We start from the raw sequence: 21,384 nt of genomic DNA, 5'->3' as shown, positions 1-21,384 counted from the left end.
GCCTTTCTGACTCTTAAGTGTTAGTCTTAACTTCTAGACAATGATGGAGGAATAAGGCTGGGTCACAGAATTCTTCCCCTAATACTAAGGAGAATGACAAAAACTAGTGAGAAACTAGTTCAACAACCAAAAGAGGAAAGGGGCTCATACATCATGCTAACCTTCAGAAAATGGTAATAGTCCAGAATTTCTTTAAAAAGATTGAAGTATAGCATTGCTTGTTCTTAATTATGCAGAAGGCAAACTGATACATCGATTAATTCCTGAGAATTCTCACTTATTATCCCTTAATCTAGAAAGAAGCAAACTCATATGTTTGTTTCCTTTAGAGTAAAAATTATCACTAAAATAGAATCGGAGAACATGGACCTCTGCTTCTCTTAGATGGAAGTGAAGGCTCTAGGGCTCCTTGTTAAATTGAGAAGCCAAATCAAAACCCTCTCCCCAAAAATGGGATTTGTTCTCTTCCCCCAAGGAGAGAAACCTTGGTATGGGATATTAATTAAAAACTGAGAAGAAAGAACAAAACTCAGGTATTCAAGTAAAGCATATGCACAGCCTTAGCACAGCTCTCTTACCCCTGCCATCTAAGCCCTTAGATGATGGGAAATAGATAAGAAAATACTTAGAATATAGAACAAAAAATACTTGGTCCATCATCTGTTGCTCAGAGGAGATAACCATCTCAATTTTAGGTGAGACAGTCAAAAAAATTATCCGTCACAGAAAATAAAAGGTTTGCCCAGAGCTGCCCACATTAAATATAGGGAAGGTGAAGAGAATCGATATGGCAGCTATAGGTACATATAATAATAAAAAGAAAGAATAATTGAAAAGGCTTTTAGAAGTCAAAGAGCCTTGTGGAAGAAGGTTACAGGACAAAATCCCCCGTAAGTGTTCTGTGCTGTGGACAATTTAATAAGAGCTTGAATTCATAAAATCAGGTTCAAATATGAGCTAAAACGGAATAAAATAAAAAGAAAAATGTAGAGCTAAGGAGACAAATCAAGAACAAACATTACTGAACTAATAATAGATTGCAAATAACAAGGAATGGATTACATAGCTGAAAATCAAATTACTGACCTAGAAGTAAGGCTTGAGTTAATCATAGGTAAATTGAGAAGAACAAAGACCAAGGTAGTAAATATTAAAGACAATGATGATCTATCATGAAGAAATTGGTATTTCGAAGTAGAACCTAACATTGAAGAAAGAGTCTAAAGATGTAAAATTGAATCTGCAGACATTCTAGGGAGCATTGGTACAGGACGGTTGGCATTGTGACATTTAATAGACTTTTTGAACTTCAGTCTGATTCTTGACCAGTCTTCAGATCCCCAAAAACAGTTCTCCGTGGGAAGCCTTCCCTGGCTTCTCAGGTCAACCTCGTCCCTGATACATATTCTCAGAGCTCTCTGTGCTTAATCACAGTGCCTGTTATAACTCTACTTTGTACATGCATGCAATTATTGATTATTTATATCTTCCTTCCCTACTAGTCTGAAAGCTCTGTGAGGTCAGAGAGGATGTTTTACTCAGGCATGTTTACCCAGTTTGTGGCTCAGTGCCTTCATGTAGTAGGTGCCTCAGCAGTTTCTTATTTTAATAAATAAGGGAATGAATGAATACTATTTAATTGCTAGCTTTGTAAAATATTTTAATACCTTGGTATGACTAATCCCTCCTTATTACTCTTTTGTTGAATGAAGTGTGACACACCTAAATGGATATTTCATGATGAAATTTATTTCCATTTGAATGAGACTGTTAAATTATCATGTTTATAATTTTAGAAAATTAGTTTTTGGTCTATGCTGCTTTGTTACATTAGAAAACAATGAATTATATGTTCCTCATTAATGTATTTGTTTTTCTCTCCTTTTTTGAAACCTGCTAAGTTTGGAAGACTGCTTGACCTGTGTCATCCTATACATAAGAAATACCAGCTGGCTGTTACTAAACTTCTTGGTCGGTACATGGTTGCCATTGTTGTAGCCTCTGAAAAGGTAGCAAAAGATTGTATTCGATTTCTGAAGGAGGAAAGAGCTGAACCTGAGACATTCCTTGCTTTAGATTACCTTGATGTAAGAAATTTATAATCCTTAGTATTTACTAGTGATAAAATTCTGTCTTTTAAAGTGTGTCTTTATTGCCTGAGACTATGGTAGTGATTGAAAAAATCGTAAGTTGGATGCCAGTTAGTCATTCATTCAAATGGCTGGTGTTAATGTATTGGCAGGCAAAGAATAGTATCAAGTGGGTGCTATCTTTCTTGCCTTCATATCATTTCTTCCTAATCTAGTGTTGCCATAATTTACCCTGGTGATTTCAAGGACATTGCTCTAGCAGTGCACCACTCTGCCTACTAGCCAGCAATTTATTTTGTCCTATAGCAAAGTATAGGAGATGGATAAGACATATGTTCTGTCGGTGAAATGCCAACCCAGAATTTCAGTTGTAAATATGTGGTCCAGTAAATATACATGTCAGCTCTTGATGTGGAGCAAGCCAAATTTTGAGCCTCGAGGTACGTATTGAAAGGCCTTAGAGCATCCAAAGTTTAAATTCCTGAGGCAGGAACTCCATCATTATCACAGCTGATATCCTTCAGTGATCTTTTCATTGCTTAATAAAGAAAATGTTCTACTTGGTCCAGCTTTCAAGTCCCTGAACTGCAGGCAGTGTGCATAGTGGTTAGGAGCACATGCCCTAGAGTTGGACTGACCTGAGTTTAAATGGCAGCCCTCCTTCTAATTAGTTCTCACTGATTTGTCCTTAACTTTTCTGAGTGTCAGTTTCATCATCTGTGAAGTGGAGGAATTAGTCCTTACCTTATTGTATTATTGCAAGGAATCACTACGTGTAGTACATCTGGCACAGTGCCTGGCACAGAGGAGGGGCTCAGCAAATGCTAACTGGGTATTAATGGTTCAGACTTGGCCCTTTGTAGTTTCTTTAATAATATAATAATAAACTTTTGTTTATACCTTCTGCCCACTAAAACTATTTAACCTAGTTCATCTGCCTGTTAAAATTCTGTTTTATGTATTTCATGCTTAAGATTTTTTTCAAGGCACACTCATTTTTTAAAAATATAATACAGAAGTATATCAAATATAAAGGAAATACTTCTACCTCATCTCAGTGCTCAATTCCTTTATCACAACTATTTTAGATTGCTTCCATCCATACAAATTTATATAAATATATGCTCCATATATATATGTGTGTGTGTATATATATGTGTGTATATATATATATACACATATATATGCACACACACACACATTTTGGTTGTATATAGGGTTTCCCCTTTGTTTTGTTTTACAAAAATGAAATTATACTTGCTGTTTTTCAGTAATATATTGCAGACATCTTTTGATCTCTTTATCGACCCAACTTAAAAGTCATGTCAAAGAAGGTGTAAAAGCTTTCCTGATCGTTTAAGTCTAAAATGATTTTCTGAGTTCCATGCTGTTGTGCCACTCTTTCGAAAGTATGTAAATGGGTATATTATCTCCCACTAGATTTTATGATTTTGAGAGCATGAAGGGCTCCTCATCTATTGCTTTATCCCGACTAGTTAGTGACAGAGTTGAATCTAGAAATTATATCTTCTGGCTTTTGATGAAGTGTATTTTTAAAAAATATTACACGAGCCAGAGGTGGGATATTGTTCATCAGGTTCTTGTCAAACTTCTGTTGTGTATAAGTGCATACTACTAATCATTTGCTTTCATGCTTATGTGTGTTCTTTGAAAAAGAATGCACTGAGTGTTCGGTTTTCATTTTAATACACCTAATATATCAGGTATATTCTAAACCTTTTAGATCAAACCAATCAATGAAAGATTACGGGAGATTAAAGGCTGTAAAATGGTGATTGATGTCATAAAGACTCAGTTTCCTCAGCTGAAGAAAGTAATTCAGTTTGTGTGTGGAAATGGCCTTGTCTGTGAGACTGTGGAAGAAGCAAGGCATATTGCCTTCAATGGACCTGAAAGACGGAAAGTAAGAGGCTTAGACTGTACTTTCGGATAATTTGAAGCAGTATTTATAAGACTAACATATTACACACACAAATATCTATATATGCTTTCATATGTTCTCTTATGTAGGGGAAACTAAAATAGAACCTAAGATGTTAATGGCTTCAGTAGTTTTTATAATGTTCAGTTTTCAAAAAATTAATTTCTCTAATACTTCCCCAAATCATAAATCATATTTTGGACGTTAGATTTATTGTAGTGAGAGCCTAAAGCTCTTAATTTTTTTTTACTCTATATACAATAAATGCCCCTGTCGAATCTCAGATTTTCCCTGTACTTACATATATAATACGTGTGTTTCTGAATACCAGAAAAGATTTTAGGTGCTTATTTTACATTCTGGGTTAATTCTTCCATAGCTCAATGGAGATATTAACTGTCCTTTTACACATTCAAGGTTTTAACACATTTTGAAGTTGTAGAAATAGCACAATTGAAATGAGGTTATTAGATACCAGTCTCTCAAGGGAGTAATTTTGGTTTTAAAAATATTGTTTTACTGTCAATTGAAACAGAGTTTGTATTTAGTTAAGCAGTTTTAAATTCTTCAAATTATCTGACATAGTTTTTTTTAAAACTACATCTGTGATGAAATGTAACACAATGCCTAAGGGCATAAACTATGGAGTAAGACCAGTGATACTACTTAGTAATTAATTATGTGACTTTAGACAAGTTTCTAAACCTCTAATTTTAGTTTGCTCATCTAAATTTGGGGAAATAATAGTACTTATTTCATAGAGTTATAGGATTAAAATAAGTAATAACATGCAAAATGCTTTTATAGTGCCTAGGAAATAGCTCTCAAAAAGTGATAGTCATTTTTTATTTATTAGTCATTTTACGTATTTGATCTGGAATGTCCAGAATCGCAAATTAACACAAAGTGGGGGGGTTTGGGCTATTCTTATGAAAGATAGGAATTTCCAGTATTAAATGTATTGACTTGTCTAATATGATTAACTTCTCATACATTTTAGTAGTTATATCTATAATTATCTTAATGATAATGTGATCACTGTCTTAGTAATCACTGTCATTGATTTCTACATATTAAATTTAAGCAGGTGTAATAAGTGAGCTACTACAGTATCTTCCTTATTTTGCTACCTAATTAACTATGGTAAAATTGATTTTTGAATATTTGTAAAATTGATTTTTGAAGATTTGTGTGGTCAATTTAAAGAAGTCACATGAAAATAAGATTGTGTTTAATCCTTCCTTCATTCAACATATATTTATGGTTTATATCTTGTCCACAGTAACATGCCTTACCCCTTTAGGCTGTATTTTGTTCTTATCGTTATTTCAAAATTTTAATCAGGTTTATTTGTCATATTTTTACGTTAGGTGTATTCCAGGGACTCTTATCTTCTTCCTAGTACTGTTACTCCACTTGAAGAATATTCTCTGTGTTTTAGGATGCATAAAACATTTGGATAGGGAGTTCCCTGGTGGTCCAGGGGTTACGATTCTGTTCTTCCACTGCCGGGGTGGGAAGGGGGTGGCGCGGCTTAGATCCCTGGTCAGGTAACTAAGCTCCTGCATGCCATGTGTGTGACCAAAAAAACGACAAAAAAAAAACCCAAATATGGGAAATGCCCATTAAAACTACACTGAAATACTATTTTCACCTGTGAGATTGATCAACATAAAAAAGTTTGATAACACTTTATGGGGAAAGAGACCCTTGCATTCACTGCTGTGGGTGTGTGAATTTGTACCAGCTCTGTGAAGGGCAATTCTAGCAGTTGTACTTCTTCAGAACGTTACATACACATGCATATGAAATGATATATACAAAGAGTTATTCATCGAACCACTCTATGTAGCAAGCAAAATTGGAAACAGTTTGCACAAGACTATGTTCAATAAAATTATAATACGTTCATAGAATGGGACACTATGCAACCTTAAATAAGAATGAAGCTCTTTATATACAAGTGTCAGACAATCTCCAAGATACATTCAGTTTAAAAAAACAGTAATAAGTAGACTAGTGTGTAGTATGTTACCATTTATGTAAAAAATGGGGAAAGAAGAGATATGTGTGTGTGTTTGTTTATGCAAAAATATTTCTGGAAGAATACGTAAGAAATTGACAGCATCGATTACCTCTGGGGGGGATAACTGGGTGGTGGGGTCTAGCAATGCCAGGGAGATTTCTTACTCTTTACTCTTGTATCTTTTGGATTTTGAACTCATGAATATTTTACCCATTCAGAAATAAAAGCAAAAGTTAAAGTATATTATTTTCCATATCAGTGAAAGGCAACTTAAAAACTAGGTATGATCTGCATAACACAAAAATTATAGAGGATCTGCTTGTAACACTGAAACTGTATTTCTTGAAACAGTTGATGCTGGCTCAGTGGAATGATTGGTTAGCCCTCAGGGCAAATTTTTAATGCCAAAAAATTTCTCCTTTTCCTAAGCCATGTTCTCTGGAACTTTTATTTAATGCTATTTAAAAATTCCTCCAACTCCTTATTTTATATAAGATCCCAGTTGTGCCAGCCGTGGTATTTTTTCAGGAATGCAACCTCCAAAGTAGGCATAGGATTACTGCACTGAGCAACCATTGTAAGCTATAAGTTAAGGAATTTGCAGGCTGGAAATAGAAATTATAGTCCTTCCAGAATAGGAATTCGATTGTAAATCAAATGTAAATAGGTTATTTGATACTAAATTTACTTTTAGAAGAAGTAAATTATTTTAATAAACCTAGAAACTATCAAAAAAAAACCCTGTAATTCTATGAATTGTTGCCCATTGCATTTTTAGAATTGAAGGTCTATAACATGGTGGTTATTGAGAATATGGACATTAAAAAAAAAAGAACATGGACATAGATGTTTGACCAACTTTTGGTTTAGGAATTTTAGTCCCTGTGTATGACTTTAGGCAAGTTTCTTAATATCTTTAAGCCCCAATCTATAAAATGGAAATCATATTTACCTCACGGGGTTGAAACATAGAATCGAATAGCATAAATGCATTCTGTCAAGCACAGTATGGTAGATGGTTGCCATGACGACAGCAGCAGCCAACCAAGCAATGAAAGTAAAAAGAGTCTCAGAACACCGTTTGTCCCTCTGCTCTGAGACAGGAAGTTGACTTGCCCAAGTACGGCTGGGAAGAGAGAGTTGGCATTAGAACACCATGTGTAGTATTATGACAGATTCTTAGCTCAAAGTTCTCAATACACTTCTCTCTCTTCTCTCCAAGCCAGCCCATGGATTTTTTTCCTTTGTGTTACATTTGGCTTTTACATGTCAGAAACACAAGTTAATAAATGTTCAGTTTGGGGAAAAGAGCTCAAAAAGGAAAATAACCATCCCTAACATGTCCTCTAGAATAGAGTTGCCAGATAAAATGTTTGGACATACATACATTTAAAAGTTATTTGTTGTTTATGTGAAATTCAAATTTACCTGGGCATCCTGTATTCCTATTTGCTAAGTCTGGCAACCATACCCTAGAAAGATCTAGTGAGTATTGTGGTATATATGCCATATATTTGATAATCAGCTATATTACTCTTAACCTTTATAGGTATTGGTGTATGTATAATTGAGTCTTTACTATGAGATCAAAATATATTTACTTAACTTCACTTTTTTTAATGGTATCACTTTTATATTTTAATTTAATCTAGAATTCATTTTAATATGTATTATTAGATGTAAGTATTAGCTTTTTCCCCCTAAATGGTTAATTACCGGTCCCAACATCATATATTGAATAATTTTTCTTCTTCCTACTTATTTGATTGAATTTACTGATTTCTCATCAGAGTCTAAATTATTTATACTTTGTTCTTTTTTCACCTAGTTTAATGTGTTATCTCTAATTATTATTTGTAGCTATCTTATTGTATATTTATATTTATTATAATAATCTTTATTATAATCTATAAAAGAATAATTTCTTTTAGGAAATAGTCAAGATATACATTATAAATAAGTAAACTATTAGCCCACAAGCACTGTAAAATCATCATGTATAAAACTACACTCAGGTTCTTCTTTCTAGATCTTGATCCCTCTCCTGTATTCTTCAATTCTTAGTACCACTATTCTAACCAATGAAATTCTGTTTTCTCCTCATGGATTTCCTTGTAACCTCTACAATTCCCAAGGTTTTCTGATTATACCACCTAAATATTTCTCAAATCTTTTTCCTTTTCCTCACTGTAGGTATTGGCTGATTTCATACCATCACCTCTGGCTTCACTTGGACCACCCCATTTTCTAGATACTTGCCAGATTGGTGTACTTAAAGTTCATATCTGACCATTTCACTCTCCTGTTTGCTGTTAGACTGTTCAGTGCTAATCCCCCAGCCCCCTCCACAAGCCCCATCGGTCCTCATTTGTATTTGATCCACATTCTTCCTGTGATGACATACTGAGAACTCTGTGATCTGCCCTGTCTACCAGCCTCATTCTTTCCCTTCTTTCTTGAAATACAGACACATAGCTAGAGCTCTAGGAGTCGTCTTGGACTACAGAATGACTTGAGATTGTCATAAAAGAAACACTGACACACACATCAGTAGTGACACACTGTAGATGTAAAGTAAGCTTTATTTAGAACAACTTAAAAGCAGAGAAGCAGTGGAGCCTGTGTATTTCCTCAGCTTTCATTCCACAGAGGTGGGCTTTGGCCAGGCAGAAACAGCGTGAGCTAAAAGTGTTCCAGGAGGGGGAAGCTGCCTCCATACCACTTTATATTTTTATGGGGAGGTCGGAGGAGTAAGCTGATCACGTAACAGTGGGCGTCCTGGTCAGGGAAGCTGCTTTCCAGACCAACCAGAGCTTATCTACAGGAGTTCAGTTTCCATGCCATGGCTGTTGGTATCCAGTAGAGATCTAGTGTCCTTCCAAAGTTCAGACCTGATGAGAAAACTCATTGCCAAGCTAACCGTTGGGAGGGGAGGGAGCCCCCAGGGCCTTCCAGAAAATAAGAAGCCTGTCTCCCTTGAGGAGTAATCCAAGTACTAAGGATGGTAGAGCAATATTATAGGAGTCTTTTTTTGTTAACTATGCAACCACCATACATACGCTGGAATGTTTACCTCTGTAATTGCAAGAGAGAAATTAAGTTTTCAGTTAAATATAATTAATCTACTTCTAACTAGTACCTCTGATAAGATACAGTGAAAGCCTTCAACTCCACTGGAAGCCTTCTGTGAACCTTCCAGGCTGGGTTGGAGCACCCAAGTTTTAAGCTTCCAGATTACTCTGTTTTTATTGTCTCATACTTTACATTGTACTGATATGTTTATATGTTTCTTTTTCCTACCAGCATGACTCCCTAAGGGTCACTACCATATTTCACTCCCTTTTGGTCACTCCAGTCCCCAGTATAGAATGTTTCAAACACAGCAGCCACAAAGAGAATGTTTGACTGAATGCAGGAATGAATGAGATTCCTGTCAGCTTTTTTTAAAAATTAGTTCACATTACGTGGTTTTAGTCCTCCACAAGCTGTCTCCTCTGCTTTGACTAATTAATTAGAAACATTCGCAGAACACTGAGAATTGCTTTCATTTATTCTATAAAGCATATGGTTACTCATAGGACTATAAACTTTAAGCTGTTTTATACCTTTGACTCCATTTAAGTTTTTTTCTTGGTCCCAGTTTCATATTCATTTTAGAGAATGTGGTATTTTTGATATCCTAAAGTAACTAAGGCTGTTTTCATAGTATGTCTTTGACATGTGATGTCAGATCCTTTAAAATACAGTATTATATAATACAAACTATGAGATATTAAATACAAATACTCCTGGTTTTTTCTTCTCAATATTGAATATGTTTAGAACTAATATATAATTTTATTTTGAAATTTTTAAATTGCTGCTAATCTGTTGCCTAGAATTGTTTGGGCCTTAGCAAAACAGGGTTTTGTATTTGAGTTTGTTGGCTGGTGTCCCTCATAAGCTAATTATCTTATTAGTGGAGTTCAGTAAGTAGTTTTTCTCATCTACGAAGTCTCAGCTGTGAAAGTTGTCATATTACATTCTGTTTTTATCTTTATGTACATTTCTCCAAGGTAAAATATTTTTAATTTTACAGACAGTAGCTCTTGATGGAACGTTATTTTTAAAATCTGGAGTCATCTCTGGAGGGTCAAGTGACTTAAAATACAAGGCTAGATGCTGGGATGAGAAAGAATTAAAGAATTTAAGAGACAGGAGAACTCAACTAATCCAAGAATTAAAGGTAAATCCATGTTGTAAAAATTGTAGAATACCAAGTAGAGTAATTGTGTTTTTAAGCTAATGTCTTGGGTAATAAAAGTACCATGCCTATAGTTTTAAAAGATTCAAATTATGCAGAATGGAATAAAGTAAAAAATAAAAATCTTTCCCTTACCCATCCTTACATCTCAGTGGTATTTGTTAAACATAGTTTGATACATAACCTCCAGAAATGTACTCTGTGTGTGCAAGCATATGTGTTATTTTTCTGATTTGTTTTATTATAGACTTTTGCTATTGATGGTATTTGCAGCAAGCTTTTTCACTGAATACCATAACGTGGACATGTTTTCATTTTAGCATATAGAGAACCACTTTATTTTTAATGAATCCTGCCTGACGTTTCATTATATAGATTTTGCTTATTTAACCAGAGTCTAAAAATGGACATTTGGTTTTTGCTATTACAAATGATGCAGCATTAAACTTTCTTTAGAGAGGGAAAATAACACAGTGCCTAAGAGTATAAATCCTATAGCCACACTGCCTGAGTTTGAATCCTGACTCTGCCACTTACCAGCAGCAGTATGACCTTAGGCAACTTACCTTGCCCCTTTGTACCTTAATTTCCCATCTGTAAAATGGGGATAATAAAAGGACCTTCCTTGTAGAGTTATTTTAAAGATTAAATCAGATATTCCAGGTAAACTACTTAAAACAATGCCTGGCAAAAATCTAAGCATTATATAAATGTTTGTTGTTATATCTTTACTTGTACCTCTAAGATGATTTCCTACATGTGGAATTTCTGGGTCTAAGGATGTGTGTATTTAAAATGTTGATAGATACAGCTAAGTTCCCATCAAAAGAAACCTGTAGTAGAGTGTGTATGTTCCTAGATTGCAACACTAGATACTAACAAATATTTTAATCTTTGCCAATCTGGTAAAGAAAAAAGTATAATCTAATTGTTTGAATATGCAGTTCTTATAACTGAGGTTGAGCATTGACTCATGTATTTATTGGTTCTTTGTAATTTTTTTCTTCTGTGAACTTTTTTTAAAAATAAATTTATTTGTTTATTTATTTATTTTTGGCTACGTTGGGTCTTCGTTGCTGCGTGCGGGCTTTCTCTAGTTGCAGCGAGTGGGGGCTACTCTTCATTGCAGTGCGCAGGCTTCTCACTGCAGTGGCTTCTCTTGTTCCAGAGCGCGGGCTCTAGGCACGTGGGCTTCAGTAGTTGTGGCACACGGGATCAGTAGTTGTGGCTCGCGGGCTCTAGAGCGCAGGCTCAGTAGTTGCGGCACCTGGGCTTAGTTGCTCCATGGCATGTGGCATCTTCCCAGACCAGGGCTGGAACCCATGTCCCAGGCATTGGCAGGTGGTTTCTTAACCACTGCGCCACTACGGAAGTCCTCTTCTGTGAACTTCTTATTTAATTCCTGTGCATGTTTTTCTATTAGGTATTTGTTGTTTTATTACCTACTTTAAGAATTATTTGTATTATAAATAAATTACCCTTTAGTCATGTATGTTGTAAATATATTCATGTTCATGTTTCAATATTTCATGTTGTAAATATATTCTCCCCATTTTTTTTTTTCTTGCGGTACGCGGGCCTCTCACTGTCGTGGTCTCTCCCGTTGCGGAGCACAGGCTCCGGACGCGCAGGCCCAGCGGCCATGGCTCACGGGCCCAACCGCTCCGCGGCATGTGGGATCCTCCCAGACCAGGGCACGAACCCGTGTCCCCTGCATTGGCAGGCAGACTCTCAACCACTGCACCACCAGGGAAGCCCCGTAAATATATTCTCTATTCAACTTTTTTTGTCGGCTATATTGAAATGTAATTTATATACAATAATGGTCACCAATTTTAAGTGTATGATTCAATAAGTTTTGACAAATGTATGTAGTCGTGTAACCACCACCAAAATCATGATATAGCACATTTCCATAACCCTCCAAAATTCCTTTGGGCTCCTTTGTAGTCATTACCCTCCCCTGGACCCTCTGGACCCTGGCAACCCAATCTACTTTCTATCATTGTAGCTTTTTCTGACTTAGAATTTCATATAAATGGAATCATACAGTAAGTAGTCTTTTGTGTTATGCTTTCTTCATTTAACCTAGCGCTTTTGAAATTCATATTGTGTGTATCAAAAGTTTATTCCTTTTTACCATTCAGTATCTGTTTGACATTTGACCTTGTTTTATCATACATGTATTTTTAATCTTTATGTAGCCAAATTTATTAATCTTTTATAATTTCTGGATTTCAGTGTCATGCTCAGAAAGACCTTATTTTTTCTGAAAATGACAAAAGAAATTCGATAATGCTTCCTTCCAAAGTATCATTTGTTGAATATTGTAATCCCCCACACACACTTACTTGAAATGTCAACTTTAACAGATACTAAGTCAGTAGAATGCTTTTAGATTATTTATTTTTCCTATTTAGCTTTCTTCTTTTGTGTATACAAATGACCAGTTTTTGATTCAAGGAGATATTCTGGCAAGGTTACTCCGCTAATTTTAATCTTTCTCTGTAAGTATAAGACTGCAAATTATGTTTTGATCTAAGTAAGATATATAAATAAATATTCAGCTTCTAAAGATTTTACAAATTTAGGCCTAGGCACAGAGAAAGTTCTAGGAAGGTGGCAACTTGAAATGAATCTGGCTTCATATCCATGTTTATACTAAGCTCTTTACCTGTGTGTCTTACCTGAACCTAGTGGGGAGTTGGGTGCAAATGATGTCTTGGGTTCTGGGGGAGGCCACCAGGAAAAGCTGATGCAGGGCTTCTGTTGATGTTTGAAGAGTGCTGGGAGAAGAATCAGGACATAGGGGAATCCTGGGGGGAGGTTAAATATTTGTCCCATGTGAATATGCGTAGTCTTGAACCCCATGAAGCTAAATATTAGTAGGTTGTGGCCTCCCTATTCCTGAGTTTGGGAGAGGCCAAAGAGACCAGAGAGACGTCTTTCCCTCCGTCTCAGGGTGGGACACTGACAGTTTTCTGTTGTAATTGCTGGCCTTTGGGTGTAGAGACTGCTTGTGGGGCAGCTGCCATTTAGGATAGCTTAATACCCAGACCTGATCCTCAGTAGGGAAAGAAATGCACAAATGCATTTGAGGTGTTCCAGGAGCCATCAACACTTGAACAAAAAAGTAGCAGTAAGGAAATGCAATGTAGTGTCAACCCTCTCTCTGTCCCCACACACAAAAAAAGACTTTCTGGCACTAATAAATGTATTTCTAAACTATAGAATGCTGTAGATGGATTGAGGGATGGGATTGCCATTATTGAGAACCAAATTAATAACCTGGAAGACCAAGTGGAACAGTATCTCAATGAGGGGGAAAAATCACAAAGCTAAGGAAATCATGAGAAAAATAAAGACTTTAAGAGAATAATAAGTTTCAGAAAGAGGAAGGGGAGCACAGAGGAGAGGAAATAATTAAACAAAAAAGAAGAAATGTCTCTAACTGAGGATCCACCTTAATTTACCAATTGAAAGGACACACGCAGTTCCATGTAGGTTTAATGAGAAAAGGCACACATTAATACAGAAGTCCTAGGTTTTAGAGGCAAGGCTAAAATACGAAAATACGCCACCCCCCTTTAAAAAATATTCCTTGTATTTTTTTTTTTTTAAATCAAGCCTGTATCCGACTACAAAACTAGATGAGACTGGAATAAAAGCTATAGGCAACTGAGGGAAAAGGGCTACATCCCAAGATATCATTTACCTTTCAGGAATCTGCAGATAAGCAGATTCAGAGATAATGTCATGCACATACTCCATGTGACAAAAATACCAGAGAAAGTACTCTAAGCAACACATGGATTAGAACAGACCTAATTATAATAAATGAATAGTGCTAAACTAACTCAGCAAAACCTGGGAACTAGAGATGGAGACAGAAGTAAATATGTTCCAGAGGTCTTATCTGTGAGGAGATGAAGAAGTAAGAATATTCTAAAGATTGTATCTTGGTGGGACTAGAGTGTTTAAAAGTACACTAACACAGGAACAAATAACAAAAATAATGCATGAAAAGAATAAAAGATAAAAAGTAAGATGGAGGAAATAAAATTTTTGTTTATTAGTCATTACAGTAAACATGAGTGGATTTAAATTTCCCATTAAAAGACCAAGATCATCATAGCTTAAAATAAGGCAAAACTCAGCTAAATGTCATTTGTAAGAAATTGTCTTAAAATTGAATGTTGAAAATTATGGGAGGAACACCTGGCAAATGCAAACAAAAAAGAACAGGAGTGACAATATCAGACAATGTGAACCTTAAGGTTAAAAATCCTCACCTATAGTAAGCTTTCAATAAATATTTATTGAATGAATTGAATAAAGAAGGACATTATATATTAAAAAACAAGATTTCCATTTTAAACCTCTTTGCAGCACATAGTACCTAAATATTTAAAGCAAGGATAGTTAATAAGAATGAAATTATAGTGAAACATTTCACTGTATGTCTTTCAAAACTAGACAGATCTAGTAGACAAAAACAGTAACTTAGAGGAATTGGTAATACAATCAATAAGCTTAAATCCAGATTCTATTTCTAACACTTATTAGCAGTGTGACTCTGAGTAAGTTACTTAAATGCTTTTATGCTTTAATTTTCTCATCAATAATAATGGGGATAATAATAGTACCTATTTCATAGCATTGTTAAGAGGATTAAGTAGGTTAATGTAAACTTTACAAAGCAATAAGTGCTCAATAAATGTGAGATATTATTTAAAATAACTATGAAACACTAAAAACTGATCATATGCTTGTCCACAATGGAAACTTCAATAGTTTTTTTTAAAGTAGAGATTTTTATACGTCATCTTGATCATAATTTAATGAAATAGAAATAGTGACCAAAAAAATCTTTGTCTACATAAAAATTCAGAAACGTACTTGTAGATAGTTTGGGGATCAAACAAGTAATCAAGAAGAAAGTTACAAAATGTCTTGAAAATGGTGAATACAAAATCTTTGAGATACAGTAAGGCTACATCAAAAGGAAAATACCTTCATTATTAAAGAAGAAAGATGAAATATAAGGGAATTTATTACTTTAAGAAATTAGAACCACCACAAAATAAACAACAATAATGGAAATTTTTAAAGCTGCAATTAACTAAATAGAAAACTCCAAATAGAAAAGGGAAAAATGAATCTGAAGCTGGTTCTTTTGAAAGACTAATAAAATAGATAAACTCTTTGCAACTCTAATGAAGGGAAGAAAAGTTAGAAGTAATCATGTACAGATCAGGAATGAGAAAATTAAAATAATTTTAAGAGAATCTTACAAGCAAATAATTATATAGTAAAAAAAATTGAAAATCTGTAAGGATGATGTTCAGAAAAATATAAATTGCCAAGATCGACCAGAAAAAAAGTGGAACATTTGAAAAATGAGGCAGTGGCAGGCAGTGGTGTAGTTGGTTGGCCCAGTACCTATCCACAACCTTTTCCTTCCTTGCTTGCCTCTATTGTAGAATCATAAAAAACTAAAGCAACTTGATTTCCCAACTTTCCTTGTAGCTAGTGGTGGCCCTGTGGCAGTTTTGGAGATATAAATGGGAATGTTGGTATTTTGCATTTTCTTCTTCCTGACTGGAACGCATTCAAGAGGCTTGGAGATGCATCAGCAGTTTGGCACCAAGAGATAGCAAGCTTGAGTATAAAAACCATTGTATTAAGAAGCTGAAAGTTGATGCCATTGTTGAGGAGCTGCGTCACTGCAGACTGCTTTTGTGTGAGGAAAAAAAAAAGAAAAAACCACACATTTTTTTAAGCCATGGTTAGTTGAATGATCTCTCATTGAAAAAAGACTCCAGGAATGTAAAATAGTGCAGCAGCTATGGAAAACAGTGTGGTGGCTACTCAGGAAATTAAAAATAGAATTATTGTATGATCCAGCAATTCTGCTTCTGGGTATATACCCCAAGGAATTGAAAGCAGGGTCTGGAATAATACCTGTACACCCATGTTTATAACAGCATTATTCACAATAGCCAAAAAGTAGAAGCAACCCAAGTGTTCATCAGCAGATGAATGGATAAACAAAATATGGTCTATACGTATAATGGAATATTATTCAGCCTTAAAAAGGGAGGAAATTCTAACACGTGCTACAAAATGGATGACTCTTGAAGATGTTAGCTATGTGAAATAAGCAAGTCACAAAAAGACAAATATTGTATGATTCTACTACTTATGTGAGGTACCTAGAGTAGTCTCATTCACAGAGACAGAAAGGTAGAATGATGGTTTGCCAGGGCCTGGGGGGGCTAGAGTGCGGGGTTGTTTCATGGGTCTAGTTTTAAGTTTTGCAAGGTGAAAAGAGTTCTGGAAATTGGTTGCACAGCAATGCAAATGTGCTTAAACACTATTGAACTGTACACTTTAAAATGATAAAGATGGTAAATTTTATGTGTATTTTACCACAATTAAAAAAGAAAAAGACTGGGACCAGATGGGTTTATAGCTCAGTTCTGTCTAATATAATTCTAATGTTACATAAGCCATTCTAGATTATAGAAAAAGATGGAAACTTCTCAGTTTATTTACTAAAGGTAGTATAACTTTTTAAAATATAAATTTATTATTTATTTATTACTTTTGGCTGCGTTGGGTCTTCATTGCTGTGTATGTGGGCCTTCTCTAGTTGCGGCGAGCGGGGGCTACTCTTCGCTTTTGTTGCGGTATGTGGGCTTCTCATTGCGGTGCTTCTCTTGTTGTGGAACATGGACTCTAGGTGCGCGGGCTTCAGTAGCTGTGGCGCATGGGCTCAGTAGTTGTGGCTCGCAGGCTCTAGAGTGCACACTCAGTAGTTGTGGCACATGGGCTTAGTTGCTCCACAGCATATGGGATCTTCCCGGACCAGGGCTTGAACCTGTGTCCCCCGCATTGGCCCGCTGATTCTTAACCACTGCGCCACCAGGGAAGCCCCAGTATAACTTTAATATCAAATATTATAAAGATACTACAAAAAATAAAACTAAAGACTGGCTTCCCTTGTGAGTATAAATATGTAATTTCTAAACTAAATATTACTATAGAGAATTTAGCAATGTAGTAAAAGAAAAATACATCTGCTGAATGGAATTTGTTCTAAGAATACATGGGTATTTCAGTATTAAGTGATCGATCAACATAATCCATTACATTAACAAATTAAAGGCAGGAGAAAAATCATATGATCATACATAAAAAGGCATTTGATAAAGTTCAGCAGCTAGTCCTAATTAAAGTTCTAAGTAGAAGAGTAATTGGTGGAAATCACTTCAATAAAATAAAAAATAGCTCTTACCCAAAACTAACAGAAATAATTGCTAAATGGTAAAACATAAAAACTGTTTTAGTTAAAATCAGGAAGTAGAGATATGGGCTATCACTGTTATTATTTAACATGATCTTGGAAGTTATATTAAATATAGTTAGTCACAAAATGAAATAATTTGTATAAATTTTTGAAAAGAAGAGAAAAATTGACTTTTTGCTGATAAATAAGACTGTAGTTTAAACTACTAGATTTAATAAGATAATGGAAGGGCTATATAAATAAAACTGTGTAGTTTTTCTCTATACTATCAAAAAGCATCTAAAAAGGGAATAATAGGAATTCCTGCTCACAATAGGAATAAAGATAAGTATAAAGGTACAGTAACTATTAGAAAAATAAATCTTATTGAAGGACAAAACAACTGAAAGGAAGGACATACTATATTCTTGGGTTAGAAGTCCTCCAATTAATATAACTTGAATGCAAGTTCAATTAAAATATTACCAAGAGGGCTTCCCTGGTGGCGCAGTGGTTGAGAATCTGCCTGCCAATGCAGGGGACACAGGTTCTATCCCTGGTCTGGGAGGATCCCACATGCCGCGGAGCAACTAGGCCCGTGAGCCACAATTGCTGAGCCTGTGCGTCTGGAGCCTGTGCTCTGCAACAAGAGAGGCCGCAATAGTGAGAGGCCCGCGCACCGCGATGAAGAGTGGCCCCCGCTTGCCGCAACTAGAGAAAGCCCTCGCACAGAAACGAAGACCCAACACAGCCATAAATTAATTAATTAATTTAAAAAAAAAAAGGAGAACAGACCACTCAAAAGTCATAAGGAGAGTGTGCTTCCTTTAAAATATATATATGTATATATATATGTATGTGTATATATATATATATATATATATATACATACATATATATATACATATATATATTACCAAGAGGGGGGACTTCCCTGGTGGTGCAGTGGTTAAGAATCCGCCTGACAGTGCAGGGGACACAGGATCAATCCCTGGTCCGGGAAAATCCCACATGCTGCAGAGCAACTAAGCCGGTGAGCCACAACTACAGAGCCCACATGCTGCAACTACTGAAGCCCACGCGCCTAAAGCCTGTGCTCTGCAACAAGAGAAGCCACAGCAATAAGAAGCCCACACACCGCAACTAAGTGTAGCCCCTGCTTGCCGCAACTAGGGAAAGCCCAGGCATAGCAACGAAGACCCAATGCGGCCAAAAATCAATCAATAAATAAATTTTAAAAATTTTTTTCAATTACCAAGAGGACTTCCCTGGCCTGCCAATGCAGGGGACAGGGGTTCGATCCTTGGTCCAGGAAGATCCACATGCCGCGGAGCAACTAAGCCCGTGCGCCACAACTGCTGAGCCTGCGCTCTAGAGCCCGTGCTCCGCAACAAGAGAAGCCACCGCAATGAGAAGCCTGCACACCGCAACAAAGAGTAGCCCCTGCTCGCGCAACTAGAGAAAAGCCCACGCAGCACCAAAGACAAAATGCAGTTAAAAAAAAAAAAAAAATATATATATATATATATATATAAAACCAAGAATTTTTTATTTGATAAAATGATCCTCTGATTCTTACAAATGAAGAATTTCCTGAGACTAGTCAAAAAATAGGTATAACAAAAGAGAGTGTGGTAGAACTTGTGGTAGTATTCTGTATGTTACCAGCATACAGAATACTATGAAAAGCCATTGTAACCAAGCTGAGGTAGTATTGGCATAGGAATGGGCAGATTAATGAAAAAGAATAAGGACTTCAGAAATAGGGCCCAGTATATGTGACAATTTAATATACAACTAAAATGATGTTTTAGTTTGGTGGGAAAAGGTTAGATTATTTAGTAAATGGTATTGGCACATCTAGGGAAAGTAATTTTGTGCCCCATAATACGACATATAAAAATAAATTCCAGATAGATTGAAAACTTGAATTAAAAAATATTTTAAATGAGGATACATTTTTTTTTTAAGTTTAAAATGAAGACTATAGGTTCTGCAGTATCAAAGAACTCTATAAATGACTTGAAAAAGACATGATAGAAACATCTGGGCAAAGGATAAGAGTAGTCAGTTCATAGAAGAAATCCATATGGCTAGTAAACATGAAAGAATGCTCAATATAGAATATAGTACTCAGGGGAACACAAATTAAATTAGTGTTACTTCAGACATATCAGTAAGACTTGGGAAAAATGTATATGCTGGTAGAGTTGTAAAGAAACACATACTCATAACGTTATTTATAGAAATGTGAATTGTAGCCTTTGGGAAAGCAGTTGGTACCAGCTAGTATAATAAAACATGAATACCTTTGACCCATTAAGCTCACTCTGGGGAATCTATTGCATGGAAATAAAAACACCAGTATTTAAGGGTATACATACAAGTATGTTATTGCAGCACTGTTTGTGTTGGCAAAAACCTGGAAACCAAGTGAATGCCCATCATTACGAGAAGAGTTAAATAATTTTGTTCAGTCATTAAAAGACTGAATTTAGAGCTTTATCAGTTGACCTTTGTGAGTAACTGAATGAGAAAAGCAGGAGGCAGAAAAGCATGTTTAATGTGATTCCAAATTTGTAAAACAAGACTGAAAAAAACAACATATATAGGTGAGTATGTATACACATGTTTTCATATACGGACTTGGAGTAAAAACACAGAAGAACATATACTAGCGAGTTAATTTGGTTGAGTAATAGGGTGGGTGAAGGGAGAAGGAAATGGATGAGGCAAGACAAGGATGCACTAAAAACAAGGCAACACATATCATATGATCTCATTTATGCCATTTTTGTGCCTTGGGTGGAACATGCACTCCCCCTTCCTCATTTTCATGCCCGTTTCCTGTTAGTAAGATAGTTAGGTTTTTGAGGATGTTGTATGGCATCTTGGTTACTCCAGATGACTTATGTACTTAACTGCCCAGTATCAGAAGAAGGGCAGGTGGAGTGTGGATGCGGTTATATGTAAGAAGCAGTGAATTATGACATATGAAAGCACTGTGAAAAGTAAAAGTGTTGTCTGTTATAAAATATTTTTATATTTCCCTTCCTTTTTAGGATTTAATGAAGACACTTCGCAAGGAAGCAGATTTGAAACAAATACAGACTCTAGTACAAGGAACTCATACACGACTCAAATATTCGCAAAGTGAACTAGAAATAATCAAAAAGAAGCACCTTGCTGCTTTTTACCAGGTAACATAGACTTACATAAAATTTGATGGAAATTAGAACCAGGACATAGAATTTCAGGAATTACATTTATAAAGCACCATGTAGTTTTTATACTTTTCCCCATGATTGAGGTATATTATAGTTCTTTAAGTTACTTTATTTTTATGGTTGCTAATGTTGTTATCCAGTTGTACCTGAATTTACCTTATCTCACAGATTCTCTTTTTATTCTGAAAGATACCTATCATGTTTTTGGCTTCACTATATAAAGCTAAAATGGCCATGTTAAAAAGACATTTTTTTCTCTTTTGTAATCAGGAACAATCTCAGCTACAAAGTGAACTGCTAAATATTGAGTCTCAATGTACTATGTTGAGTGAAGGAATCAAAGAACGGCAACGAAGAATTGAGGAATTTGAAGGAAAGATACATAAGGTTATGAATGATATATTATTACTAAATGGCATGTGGAATATAGTTCTAGACCAGATACCAAATTTAGGGCTTCTTCAATATGTGCTAAAGCAAAGTTTGATAAATGCTAAGTTCTATTGGTTTGCCAAATTAATTTCCTTGTGTTTTTTTGAGAACCACTATTGCTAATCTCAAGAGA

General features: G+C 35.5%; 1 protein-coding gene across 1 annotated transcript in view; it reads left to right on the top strand.

Annotated features, from left to right (window-relative positions):
• SMC1B (structural maintenance of chromosomes 1B) overlaps window positions 1-21,384 on the top strand; it is an 85,573-nt gene that overhangs the window by 39,270 nt on the left and 24,919 nt on the right. Inside the window, exons 10-14 of the mRNA XM_029206744.1 lie at window positions 1,902-2,087; window positions 3,835-4,014; window positions 10,137-10,283; window positions 20,655-20,792; window positions 21,090-21,206. Of these exons, the coding sequence (XP_029062577.1) occupies window positions 1,902-2,087; window positions 3,835-4,014; window positions 10,137-10,283; window positions 20,655-20,792; window positions 21,090-21,206 (768 nt within the window). The remainder of the gene's footprint in view (window positions 1-1,901; window positions 2,088-3,834; window positions 4,015-10,136; window positions 10,284-20,654; window positions 20,793-21,089; window positions 21,207-21,384) is intronic.

The sequence above is a fragment of the Monodon monoceros genome, unplaced genomic scaffold, assembly GCF_005190385.1.
Source record: "Monodon monoceros isolate NGI ecotype Baffin Bay Population unplaced genomic scaffold, NGI_Narwhal_1 Super_Scaffold_6, whole genome shotgun sequence".
NCBI lineage: Eukaryota > Metazoa > Chordata > Mammalia > Artiodactyla > Monodontidae > Monodon > Monodon monoceros.
The sequence above is the reverse complement of the archived record's forward strand: the minus strand, read 5'-3'. Positions and strand labels throughout refer to the sequence as shown.